At 38.9% G+C, this 13922-nt stretch overlaps 1 protein-coding gene across 1 annotated transcript in view; it reads right to left on the bottom strand.

Moving 5' to 3' along the window:
• LOC126143135 (uncharacterized) overlaps window positions 1–12762 on the bottom strand; it is a 146953-nt gene extending 134191 nt beyond the window's left edge. Inside the window, exon 1 of the mRNA XM_049915346.1 lies at window positions 12737–12762. Within this exon, the coding sequence (XP_049771303.1) occupies window positions 12737–12747 (11 nt within the window). The 5' untranslated portion in view covers window positions 12748–12762. The remainder of the gene's footprint in view (window positions 1–12736) is intronic.
• Window positions 12763–13922: the final 1160 nt, after the last annotated feature.

The raw sequence follows: 13922 nt of genomic DNA, 5'->3' as shown, positions 1-13922 counted from the left end.
ACTGAAAATGTTATCTTTATCAATATCATTATTTTCCTCTTGAAATTTCTTCAATAAGTAACAACTAATGACCTCATGTGATAGCTTAGGTTTGGAACTGTCATGTTTGGGTTTATGATAGTCACATCCATTGGTCCTTTCATCATGCTCACCTTCTGCCTCAACCTTGCGGACCTTCAAGGGGGCGTCTACTCGTTTTTGTTTCCTGAATTACAACTTGTTCCTGCTTGAACTGCTGATTGTGGTTCTGCCAATGTCTCTGATCAACATTTCTGTTCCCATTCCTATGCCAAACATTACCTGATTGTTGGTAGTTTCTATTGTACTGATCTCTATCAAAATTTCTGTGATTTTGATCCCTAAAGTGTTCTCTATTTTGTTGATTATTTCCGCGAAAATCATGTTCTTGTTTTGGATAAAAATTATGGTCCTTCTTTTGAAAATTGTTATATCCCCCTGAATTTTGATTGACACTATGATAATTGTTTTGTTCCCTTTTTTGAAAGTTATAATTTCCCCAATTTTGACCATTACCTTTCTGAGTAAACCCACTATGTGTTCTTGTTGTTACCCTATCCAACTTTTCAATATGACTGAGAAACTGTTCTACATTACTATCAGGACAATGAACTACACTCAACTGCATTGCTGATGGCAATCTTCTCTTCAAGGTATCAATTTTGATCAAGTCATCCAAAGGTTTTGTTAAATGAATAAGTTTTTGAAGTTCACTTTTGCAAAATTGTTTCATGCTCCCATCTGATTCTTTATAGTTTCTCCCATTCAAAAATTCACTTTTGATTCTAGTTTGTTTAAGATCATCCCAAAAATTTTCCAGAAATTTTGATTCAAATTCTGAAAAGGTCATCCCCAAAGTTACAATCTGGTTTGCCGAAGTCAAAGCTTCCCCTTTCAAGAATTTTTTCACAAAGTTAATTTTCATATCATCTGGTGAGTGAGGTAAAAAACAATACTGTATAAAATCAATGGGATGTAAGGGTCCATCTACCGAAAAGTGCTTCACTGGAATATTAGATACAAGATTGCATGTGTTGACATTGTAATTTTTGCTTTGAAATTCAATGTCAAAACTTTCAATTTTTTCGCTAAGTTCTTTGACAGATTTTTTGTTTTCTAAATCATTGCACTCTACTTTTTTTTCTAAAGTAACCAAACGATTGTCAGTTTCTTGTTGTACATTTTTTACTAAAACTTTCGTGTTCTCATCCAAATTTTTAATTTCCCTTTTAATGTCATTAAAATCAATTAAATTTATTTCCCTATCTGCCAGTAACTCATTTTTTACAGTATTGATTTCACCGCTCAGTTTAGCATCAATTTCATTTACTTTTGCTTCCACAGATTCAATTTTTTCCTCAACACTGCCAACTCTGTTCGAAAGATCGCCCACTTGGGTATTGACTGCTTGAACTTGCAACAAAATGTTATCAATTTTTTCATCCCAGTAAGTCTTATTGTCGTCAACTGATTGTTTAATTTCTTTCGTGAAATTTACAAGAAAGCTTTTTAAATCAAATTGATCAGCTTTTTAAATCAAATTGATCGGTTCTTTCTGTTTCATTTGCCCTGTCCTGATGTTCAAAGTCTATTAAATTACTACTTTCTACTTTAGGCACAACACTCTCGAAAATCTCATAAGTCATTGTGAAGAACAAAATTTATACACAGCAATACAAAACAAGATTGTTTTAACAAAATACGAGGGTTTCGTGACTTATCTGGAACACACTTCTACTGTTGCAAAACCACATTTTCCATCCATGTGATTGTTGACCAAAATTCTTGAAATTACTTCTTCTGTCGAAAATTATATTTTTCGCCGAAACATTTCTTCTTCAAAACTTTCACTTCCCGATGAACACAAATACTGTAACACACATTCTGAAGAAACTGGTATTAACACACCAAAAATTTTCTTCCTCGTAGCACTGTTGAAGATCTCGTGAACACAATATCCCGGCTGACGCCCCCAATTGAAATACGGCATCCCGGCTACAGTCCACAATTGAAATATTGCTTCCCGGCTACAGTCCCCAGTTGAAATATTGTTTCCCGGCTACGACACAAGTTGAAAATATGCTCACTATTTTTTAATTACTTAAATTTGCCATATTTCGTGACAGTACCTTTTCTGTTAGATGTTTACACGGCAATATTAGTCTTGGATTCAGTTGTCTAAGTATGATTCCACAATGCATCTTTGTTGGTTGCAGAATTGACGTGGTTCAACGTGTTTCTCTCATTTTGGTGTTTCAAATACCACTTCTTCAAATGTAGTTTCTTCTTATAGTTAATACAAAAAAAGCAGTAACATAATTCAAAATTATTTATGACTGTGACCTTCGCATTGTTCTACCGTCAACACACACCAAGAGTTAACTGCCGACCTTCGACCATAGATTTATGGTCGAAGCTGCCGACTGACTACAGTCAAAGACGACTCCAGCGTCAAAGATGTTTTACACAACACACAAGCTTCCACTTGTAATCAGTCTCTTGGCTATTCTTCGATACATTTACTAATAGTTATCAATATGCTTTCACTTTCAAAAATATAAGTAAATTAACATATACTAAGGCAAATTATAATAAATTCTGACAAAAAATATAAGAAAACGTTTACAATTTGGTATCGACAAATACAGTAAAAAGAAATAACATCTCCAAGATCCATTACAACACTCTGCAACATAAATACAAATGCTGAATTTGCAGCATGTTCTGAGTTATGACATGCCCAAAACGCTGCCTCCTCTATATTCCAAATAAGAGTTTAGGTGAATTTCATCTACACTCAAAACAACACTGACATAATCATTGTTAAAGTACTGAAATTTCTGTCTTGCACATGACAGGAAATATACTTCCTCCCAAGCCTTTCATGAGATGGATTCACATTAAATCTGCTGCAGATCATGTGCAGAGTGATTGGATGTGGCATTTTCATTAATGAATTGCTGTGTAAAAATTTATATGCATGAGAGGAAATCGAAAATAGTAAACAACACAGTATCATACGTATGAACCTAAACATATGATTAAATTTCTTGGCATTTATAAGACCAACTTGTTCATATATAAAGTCTACTATCTCCTTTTTACACTCCTGTGCACTGTCTTTCAGTACTCCTAGACTGTCTTTCACTGTCTCTACAATGCTTGTCTATACAAGTTTCTGAGTGCCCACAATCTGTGTCTGAAAACTCTTGCAGTACACTGACAATGTCATGGATATTAGTTACAATCAGAGGAAAAGATGTTTTTTCCTAATGTCTTAATTTGCATGTCTTTCTTAAATGAGACATTTAAATTACTGTCTATAATAATGGAATGTGTAATGAATGGTGCTGGTTTTCTTGTTATCTTCAAAAAACACACAAAATCACTTTTTTTTAATTACACTCTGCTCATAGGGCAGTTCCACTTCATTGGTACATAGCATCAACTCTTCTAAGGAACTGAAGCTGAAAGATCTTCATAGTCCTTTTGGGAAGCTGAGCTACATATATTGTAGTGCTGCAGCTAACTGCAAGAAAACTGATGAAAACACGGGAAGCGAAGTTGAATTCTGCGAAGAGAGAACACGGCAAAAAACGTCTACGCACTCTTGAACTATACAGTCAGACCACTGAACACCTACCGGAAGACTAGGTGGAAAGAGAGCTCTGCGTGTTTACACATCTGTCGCACTCAGTTAGCCGTGACTCTGTGCGCCTAAACTCGTCCGTAGCAGTGAAAAGGGCAGTGCCACTGTATGCGTCAACATGTCCTTAGCGCTGTACGGAAAACCTGATGGCCACGCTTAAACACATCAGGCACGATGAGTTGACACATCCCCAGCAATCAAAGGATTAAATGTTCGCAATACGTCATGTATTTATTTCTTGCATTCCCAGAAGCTTACGGTCATTGAATTCTGGCCATCTGCTTTTGTGTGCGTCTTATTTCTGCGTGTTTCTCACTACTGGTGTATAGAGAGCAAAAAAAAAAATTTATTCCTTCACACTACAGTAGCAAATCTTATTTGTAAATTGTACATGTAAGTAATTTCATTCTTAACTATCCACTCCGAGTAGCAAATTTATTTCTTTGGCTACATTGCCATAAATTTTATTTAGGGTTTGTTTTGCGTGTGCTACACGGCTTGCTGCCTTCCCCATACTACTATGATTGACTTACGCAATTGAACAGCACATGGTGGTGTGAGAATTCAAACTGTAATGTGTTGAGAGAATGAAGATATGCAAGACATGTTTAACTACAGACGTTATTTACTACAAATACCTAAAATCAGTAGCATAAAAACGAATTCAGGGGCATTTTCATTTATGTTTAGCAACACCTGAAGCAGACTGGCAATAATACGTGTTTCTTCTTACAGAGTAGGCATATCCGTGGACGCTTAGCTTACTCAGAAGTTGGGGGATCTCTTCTTCCATCTTGCAAAAGCCACAGATGCTGCCCTCGCTACAAATCACTCCTTCAGTGATAGCCTTATCAATTTCTCAAACACGTCTGCTTCACGGTCTAGAACACGGTCAGCAGACCAAAGCGATTCTTCTCGGTGCTGTAGCCCTCAGAGCGCCCAGGGAGGCTGTCTGTGTGAGGCACCTCTACTATTATTAAATGCCTCCAGTCCTGCAACGGCCTTCACTCTATCTCCTGGATAATTTACAATTCTCCAAAACAGCTACAGGCACACAGAACTTTGAAATGAATTTCTTTTTTCATATTTCACTATAAACACAGTTCATTTATAATACACTCCTGGAAATTGAAATAAGAACATCGCGAATTCATTGTCCCAGGAAGGGGAAACTTTATTGACACATTCCTGGGGTCAGATACATCACATGATCACACTGACAGAACCACAGGCACATAGACACAGGCAACAGAGCATGCACAATGTCGGCACTAGTACAGTGTATATCCACCTTTCGCAGCAATGCAGGCTGCTATTCTCCCATGGAGACGATCGTAGAGATGCTGGATGTAGTCCTGTGGAACGGCTTGCCATGCCATTTCCACCTGGCGCCTCAGTTGGACCAGCGTTCGTGCTGGACGTGCAGACCGCGTGAGAAGACGCTTCATCCAGTCCCAAACATGCTCAATGGGGGACAGATCCGGAGATCTTGCTGGCCAGGGTAGTTGACTTACACCTTCTAGAGCACGTTGGGTGGCACGGGATACATGCGGACGTGCATTGTCCTGTCGGAACAGCAAGTTCCCTTGCCGGTCTAGGAATGGTAGAACGATGGGTTCGATGACGGTTTGGATGTACCGTGCACTATTCAGTGTACCCTCGACGATCACCAGTGGTGTACGGCCAGTGTAGGAGATCGCTCCCCACACCATGATGCCGGGTGTTGGCCCTGTGTGCCTCGGTCGTATGCAGTCCTGATTGTGGCGCTCACCTGCACGGCGCCAAACACGCATACGACCATCATTGGCACCAAGGCAGAAGCGACTCTCATCGCTGAAGACGACACGTCTCCATTCGTCCCTCCATTCACGCCTGTCGCGACACCACTGCAGGCGGGCTGCACGATGTTGGGGCGTGAGCGGAAGACGGCCTAACGGTGTGCGGGACCGTAGCCCAGCTTCATGGAGACGGTTGCGAATGGTCCTCGCCGATACCCCAGGAGCAACAGTGTCCCTAATTTGCTGGGAAGTGGCGGTGCGGTCCCCTACGGCACTGCGTAGGATCCTACGGTCTTGGCGTGCATCCGTGCGTCGCTGCGGTCCGGTCCCAGGTCGACGGGCACGTGCACCTTCCGCCGACAACTGGCGACAACATCGATGTACTGTGGAGACCTCACGCCCCACGTGTTGAGCAATTCGGCGGTACGTCCACCCGGCCTCCCGCATGCCCACTATACGCCCTCGCTCAAAGTCCGCCAACTGCACATACGGTTCACGTCCACGCTGTCGCGGCATGCTACCAGTGTTAAAGACTGCGATGGAGCTCCGTATGCCACGGCAAACTGGCTGACACTGACGGCGGCGGTGCACAAATGCTGCGCAGCTAGCGCCATTCGACGGCCAACACCGCGGTTCCTGGTGTGTCCGCTGTGCCGTGCGTGTGATCATTGCTTGTACAGCCCTCTCGCAGTGTCCGGAGCAAGTATGGTGGGTCTGACACACCGGTGTCAATGTGTTCTGTTTTCCATTTCCAGGAGTGTAGAAAACTGCAAAATGAGTACCTGGGTAATACTGGGTTTGTGAGCTGTTAGTTAATAAACAGTTGCCCTTAATTTCAGAAGAAAACATTGAAAAATATTTTGTTTTTTAAAAAAATGCTTAAACTTAAGACTACATGACAATACATTTCTCAGGTTACGTTTTGTTTGTGACGGTTGTATATCCCACACAGAGCAAATCTTAAATTTATTTGCGTTCTGTTTTAATTGTCGGAATCTGATGCCTTTCTGATATTTTAGAGTGTTACTGCGCATATAGTCTTAATTGCAGATCTGATGATGGCAGAAGCCAAAAAGTATTATAAAGGAAGAAATGTTAAGCAGCCAAGACTGTTTTATTCACAAAAATCTGTAAGTGCAGCAGATAACCCTGAACATATCAAATTAGTAGTTTAACTACAAAGAAACAAATTACCTCCACTGCCTTACAATAACAAGAAACATGTTTTTTACTGAAAGCATTTATACTTTTTTATGATGATATTAGTTTCAAACAGGACTCAGCTTCAACTTCATACAGCATCTGACCTAATTATCTTTCAGTTAGAATGAGCAATCTTATCTACTGCTGCGTACTCTACTAAAAAACTCATATCACTCACATATCACAAATGGCATTGTATATTGTACTTTATATGTAGTTAGTCATGAAAATTCTGTGATCTACAACCATGTTTTATCACACTCGTGGGTGAAAGTTATGAGGTACCACCTCCCTCCCCCCCTTATGTTTTTTGTAGTTAATACACAGGACGTGTACACAGTGTATCAAAGTACTCTAAAGCCTGCTCATTACCTAAAGCAGCTTTTCTGAATTTATCACACTGTTTAAGTTTTCATGGCAAAACTTACGATAAACAGGGCACAGTATTTTAAATATGGCACAAACATTGGGCTATGCTACATAGCCACCTGCACAAATACCTATATTTAGCTTTCAGCTTTGTTGGCTACATCAACTCTCAACCAGATTAACACCTTTCGACAAACCGAGACCTCTTGCTACACTATTACACTGTGCTGATTTTTGGTTTGGGGTTGGGGTATGTACTCTATCATGCACTAACCCACTAGGGATATATATAAAATTGTAAACAAATTTCATACAGTGAACATCTCATCAGCAATAAATAAATTCATCCAACATATTCAGCACCAAGAAACCAACAGGTCTGTTTCAGTCTTTATTTTCGTTCTGCAGCCAGTTCTGGCTCAAAGAGAGATCACAAAAAATAAAACTGATTAGAATATGTACATAATTCTGGCTTATTATGAGCAAGTACATATAAGCAACATATGGAATTTTGAGATGTACAGAAACACAAAGTGTAAGTTGAGATTGCAGAATGTTTATCAAGAACAAGATTTTTTAGGGATGTATGCTGATCCAAAGGTAATAGGAAATTATCAATTTAGGAAATACCGAAGCGTCCGATCACGCCCATCTGCTTTGACCCATGACGTCACAAATATGACAAACGACTATAAACCACGATTCCAATACGGCACGTATAAAGTCATTACATACACATCATGAAGACGAAAATACATCGAAAAAACACACACACACATGTTCCACAAAAAGCCTAATGACACTAATGGGACAAGCGCAGGAAATTGGGGGTTTTTGGGTGCGGACAAACTAAATATAAGCAAATTTAGACACCCACCCACATACAATACCACGCAAAATGACGAAAAAACTGACATCACAAAACTCCCCAATATCATCTGGAATCTGATACTTCCCTTGACCTATATAGCTGAACAGCAGCTCCCGATCCCATAAATTATGATCAAACACTTCCCTTGACCTATATAGCCCAAAAACTTCTCCACATACATACATACAAATCCTCCACAACTAAAACACAAACCAACACAATTTCCCCCCCCCCACACTTATCCACCCCACACTGAGCCGCAGCCACCCACCCACCTACCCAAACCAACTACTTTACACCTATACATTTTGCTAACAGCCCTTTAAAAAACCCGAAAAACACAATAGCCCTCAGGGACACTCTTTCGTCAACAGTACTCATCTAAATGAACTGCAGGTTGGAAGAGCACGTCTTCCCCCCCCCTCCCCCAAAGAACTGACTTAATTGAATCCCCTCTCACCCAACCCACTGTATGAAGAAAATGCATCTGAAACTACTGTGGGTGGACCCTGGTTCTAAGTACCCCTCAATTAATCCCACTAATTCCACCTTAGACCTCCCTTCCACAACCCTAAAAACACATTCACAACACCTACACCCCCCCCCCCCCCGGAACAACAGCCCCCTCCACACCCATACACCAACTACAGACTTACCCCTCCCTCACTTCCTTTTCCCAAACTGCGACTAAGAAGTCCACATCAACCCCATGCCGCCCCTCCCCCCCAAGCTAACCCCTGTACTTAATAAACTCTGAACACACTTCACGGCAAAAAGAAAACCAATCAAGCACACTCCTTTCACTCACAACAGTCTCATGCACGCAAAAACTGTGTGAGGATCTATAACAAAAATAATAAGTCACCAGTACAATCTCGCGATTGCCCAACCTAGACTTCTCGAACCAGGAACCACGCCGTATGGAACGCCAAATGTCATCCTTTCGACAGCGCCACATTTAACCGTCCCTGGTCCGAGATGCCAGAACTTTAGCCAACTTCATTTCTTCGCTACAAATAGAGCACTTGACAACCCTGGCAATTAAACCAAACAGCTGCAAAAACTATCAGTTCCAAAGCAGTGTTTCCCATCATTTCCCTCAGATGCGCACTATTAATTTTATCCGTCATATCTATTCCTGAACAAAAACAACAACCAATTAATTTACTCAAATTACCACAAGACCTACAGTGAACAACACTAAATTAACCTTCACACAAAATCACTAAATCGTTAACTCACTGAAACGAATTCCACTACAAACACAGCCAACACTAACAATTCTGTACAATGAGCAAGAGCAAATTGAGCCCATTACACCACACAAACGAAAGCCCAGAACACACCAGAGGGCACAACAAACCACAACACGACGACATCTACAAACACACCACACTCGCAAACCAAACTCCACACCGTCATGACGTGACACACCACAACACCCTTACGTCATGGGTCAAAGCCGATGCATGGGATCAATTTACAGTCCTCTGAAGCAACTAACATCAGTATGCTATGCAGTTTCAGTAACAATAATTCAAGTGAGCAGTAGCTTACACATTAAAACAGATATTGGATTATCAATTCTGTCTTTATTTATGGAAAATATTCCAGGAAACAAATGTACTGAATATAGTAACAACATCTAAGCTGCAGTCAGAGGCTATAGACATTACAACAAAGTGGGAAGAGGACTCACTGTACTGAATTGTTTATACACGAAGGAATCTTTACTGTTCCAAGTGAATAGTTTGCAAACAATGTCCTACATAAAGAGATGGACAAGCACCAAAGAAATAAGTCTTTACATGAACATGGAAACAGATGCAGCCACCAGTTACACCTCAGCAGGAAAGAAAATAAAATCTTGTGCTGTATAACAAAATAGAGTTATGCAATTAAGTGATCGAAGACAAACATGAAATATACACCTCCAGTAATACTGTACACTCAAAATTATTCATTAAATAGCAGTTTTGAAACTTCTGGATTACCTGAAATATGTAAATTATATAGACAACTGTACTATTATAACTACTATGACTGAGGGGCTTTTGCAATACATTCAATTGAATAGTGAAAAATGCTGTACAAACATGTAACAGAGCAAATATTTCAGACCTATTTATGTAACTGTGTGTACTTGGGCACATATTTATGACATACATACAACTTACATTGTCTACACGTGGATAAATATACAGTAGTCTAGAATAGTCAACAATCAGGTTCCCAAATCAGAAGACATCTGAATTCTCGGGTCTGCTCAGGCCAAATTCAAAACTTTGTTTGGTACAGTCAACATTACTTCACTCCTAAATCCAAGAAAGCTCTACAAATTAGGAGAAATAGTTAAGAAAAGTCAAATTTTAACCATGCTAGAAACAAGATTGCAAAGTGAGAATGCCACCACGTAGCACAGATTTTGGAAATTACAGACTATTCAAAAAGCAAAAAAGGCAAAATAACACCAATAAATATACCCCATGTGGTAGATTGTATGAACAGTTTCATAAGACATTCAGAGTTCCATAATCAAAGTGAAGAACAAAATTAATGACAATTACTTTGAATGTGCAAATAAAATTTAAACAGTAATTAATGTTAATCAGCCAAGGGGAGGGGGAACAGAAAAGTAAACATGCGATGGGGGGTGATAGAAAAATTAATCTCTAAAATTCCACAAAATCATGGGAAAATTTTGACAGAGTATTTTAATGATCAGTTAGTGCAAGAGAAAATGCAAGGAAATAATTTGCGACTTCCTTGCGCACAAATGGAACAAACAAAATGGACACTTTCTTAACTGTGTAGAAATTGTAACCACAAAACTGTCAACACATTTCAAACAAAACAAAAAACACCTGACAAGAATTTAGGCGAAATCCGTACTGATCATATCACAATCTCATAGCCACATCACAAGGGGATTTTAAATATGTAGAAGTACACAAATGTCCAAATATTTACAGATCACTACCTAACCACAGTGAAACTAAATTTAAAGCCTTAAAAGTTCAGCAAACAGATACAGGTAATACCGAACATGATACTGATTAACTCCAAGCAATGCTATTAGCAAATGAACTCAAAACACAAGCACAAAACTCCAAAGAAATCTCAACAGAAACTTATCGAAACTACATAAACTCAAATTCCTCTACAAAGATGGAAAGAGACATCCATGGTGGAACAGACTGCGCAAGCAGTAAAATCTTGACAAAGAGCATTCAAATCATCAAATAATAAATTGAAAAAAAAGTGCCAAGCAACTCCAAGCAGCTTGAAAATTGAACAAAAAGACATTATGAGAAGTCATCTTCAGGCTTATAAAAAACAAGGATTCTTATATGAAACACTTAAAACAAATCTAAATGGATACCAGCCCCAAAAACTGTTTCATGAAAGACAGTGCACACTTGGCACATAACCAAGAAATAGATAATTTAAAAAACTTCCAAACTGCCCTAAACCCAAAGAAAGATTTCTATCAGAAATTCTAAAAACCAATTCAGATTCACAAGCATCAAATGAAGGGGAAATTGCTGAACAAGAGGTTAAAAATAAGCATTTGGTTAGGACAGAACCGTTGCATTAGTCCTACAAGCTCCCACAAAAATTTTAAAAGAAAATTACAGTGATCATGCAAAATATCTGACAGAAAACCATACAAACTGGAAAACTGCACTGATACATCCACTACATAAAAAAGAACCATAACCAATAATACCTTTAGACGGGCCTTCAGTTTGTGCCATTCAAAATTGTCTTAGTGTGTACGCGCGCACACACACACACACACACACACACACACACACACACCCTGAATTCAAATTCGGTGAACATCAGGAAAATTCCAGACCAAACAGATCTTGCCTGAAACAAATTTTAGCTATGAAACTAATTCTCACATCAAAACATTTATAATAAGAAAGTATCTTTATAGATTTTAAGAAAGCTTATTAGAAAAATTAATCCGAAAGTGGCGAAAACTGAAATTACAGTTTAAAATTTATGAACCAATCAAATTCAAGAGTGATTCTCAACCCAAATATATATGTTAAACTATTCAGAGACAGCTTTCTGGCTAACAACTGACATCCGTGACAAAAAAAATGCATATCAAAATACACAAAACTGAGGCACGACAATACAGCCACAAAACAAGTCTGTCTATATGGGACTGAAGGCACTGAAGAAATCCAATGTGAAAAACGAAAATAACATTTTTAGTTTGAAATCGCATTTAGGAATGAAAATACTGTACATAGAAATTGAACGGGCAGAAATTGCGCTTCAGGGTACTCTTCCTGGCACAAAAATCCAATGAGACCATTACAGTTTGATCCTATGAGCGCAAAAAGGAGCTATTCTGTAAGACAACGTAATACAAACAATAAGAAAAGGTAAAACTAAACCATAAAATGCCCCATGGTCAAGTAGGTCCCAAACGTGATAATTATTATATTACATTAGGTTTTCGTTACAATAATGAAATGAAGTATTCAGCAGTAATCCAACGAGAAAATAGCACTATGGTTACAGGTGGCTGTCAGGAAAAGCGGATTTAATTGAATAGCTCAAACCTTCGCAATGTTTCATCATCTGTTGCCACTAGTTGACTGGATGTCACCCCGATTTCCTCTTTCAACTCGCGCAGTCGCGCACTCTTTGTAACGTCAACAGTGTACAAGTCGATTATCGACACTTGTTGTCGATTACATCAAGGTCGATTAAAAGTTAGCCGAAAAAATAGGCCTTTCAAAAATTGTAATACACCACCCTCGTTTTAAGTTAAATGAGGAATTAATCGCGATTAAAGTTAACTGAGGTTGTAGACTCGTTTACCTTGAATTCATCGCAGTTTTTTCCTTTATTGTCTTGGGCTGTAAATCCACGAGGAATTATACGTAGCTATTTCAACTGGCACTCATTGGTTGGCGGTAAGAGCCAATGAGACGTAGCTGCTTGTAGGTAGATCTTTGAACGCTTCGTATGATTTTCGCGGGACCTCTGTCACCATATGAATGCTGATTGTGTCTGTTAGGCTTCCCATTTCGAATGACTGATCGGAAGTAATATGTTTTCAGTCGGCGCGAATTTGGATATTACAGCTGCTTCGTAAGTTTGAAAGATAATTGCATAGCGTTGGTTTGTGATTGTGCATTTTGTTGGGTTGTACGTGTTTTGAAAGAGAAGCTCGTGATACGTAATTGTAGTCAAGAGGGAATGAGCTAACGCCTTTTAAGTGTATTGTTGGGTAAATAGCTCCGGTTTTTAGTTTGGGAACAAGTGAAGGATTAGGGGTTTTTGGATATGTATGCCTATTACCGCGTTCGAACCAAAAACTACGTATTGGACCGCAGTATGAATATACGTATATTTGCTAGAATGTAAATATAACTGCGGAAAGCGCCCTATATTAAAGACTGTGTCACGACACATTCTTTGCAGTCTCATGTGTAAATTAAACCAGTTTTATTAGGACTCCTTGAAAACTTTAGAATTTGTGCATACGGTGTATATTTGAATGCAAATAAACGATACTAAACGAGAACCTGCGGTGTTCACGTGTGGAATGACAGATACTCAAATGAAACATGGTGATAAAAATAAAATTGCAATTTTAAAACCCCACAGAAAGTAAAATGCTTTTAGTAACTCCACTACATTATTTGAGTATTATAATTATGCACAACACTGGTAGATTATTCTAAATTCGTTTTATACTGGTAATGTTTTGGTGATCATATTTGATCTAAAATTTTACATATTCAAGGACGTGGGGGACAATGATATTAATCACATTACAGCTTCAGCCCTTCGTTTCTGATTTCAGTGATCATCAGCTTGAAAACGTTCCATCCGATTTGTTTCAACTGTCAATAAAATTCACTTATTTTATCAAAAATTTTAATTTTGCGTGGAAAAATTGTTTTGTGTGTGTAGACTGTAGCGACTTGTTAGGTGTCACTTAATACCTTGGATTCTATTTGCTCCAGTCGGAAATCTCAGCAAAATATGCGAACTGTCT

This window comes from Schistocerca cancellata, unplaced genomic scaffold, assembly GCF_023864275.1.
Source record: "Schistocerca cancellata isolate TAMUIC-IGC-003103 unplaced genomic scaffold, iqSchCanc2.1 HiC_scaffold_782, whole genome shotgun sequence".
NCBI classification, from domain to species: domain Eukaryota; kingdom Metazoa; phylum Arthropoda; class Insecta; order Orthoptera; family Acrididae; genus Schistocerca; species Schistocerca cancellata.
Note: the sequence above shows the minus strand (reverse complement) of the source record. Positions and strands in the feature narration are given on the sequence as shown.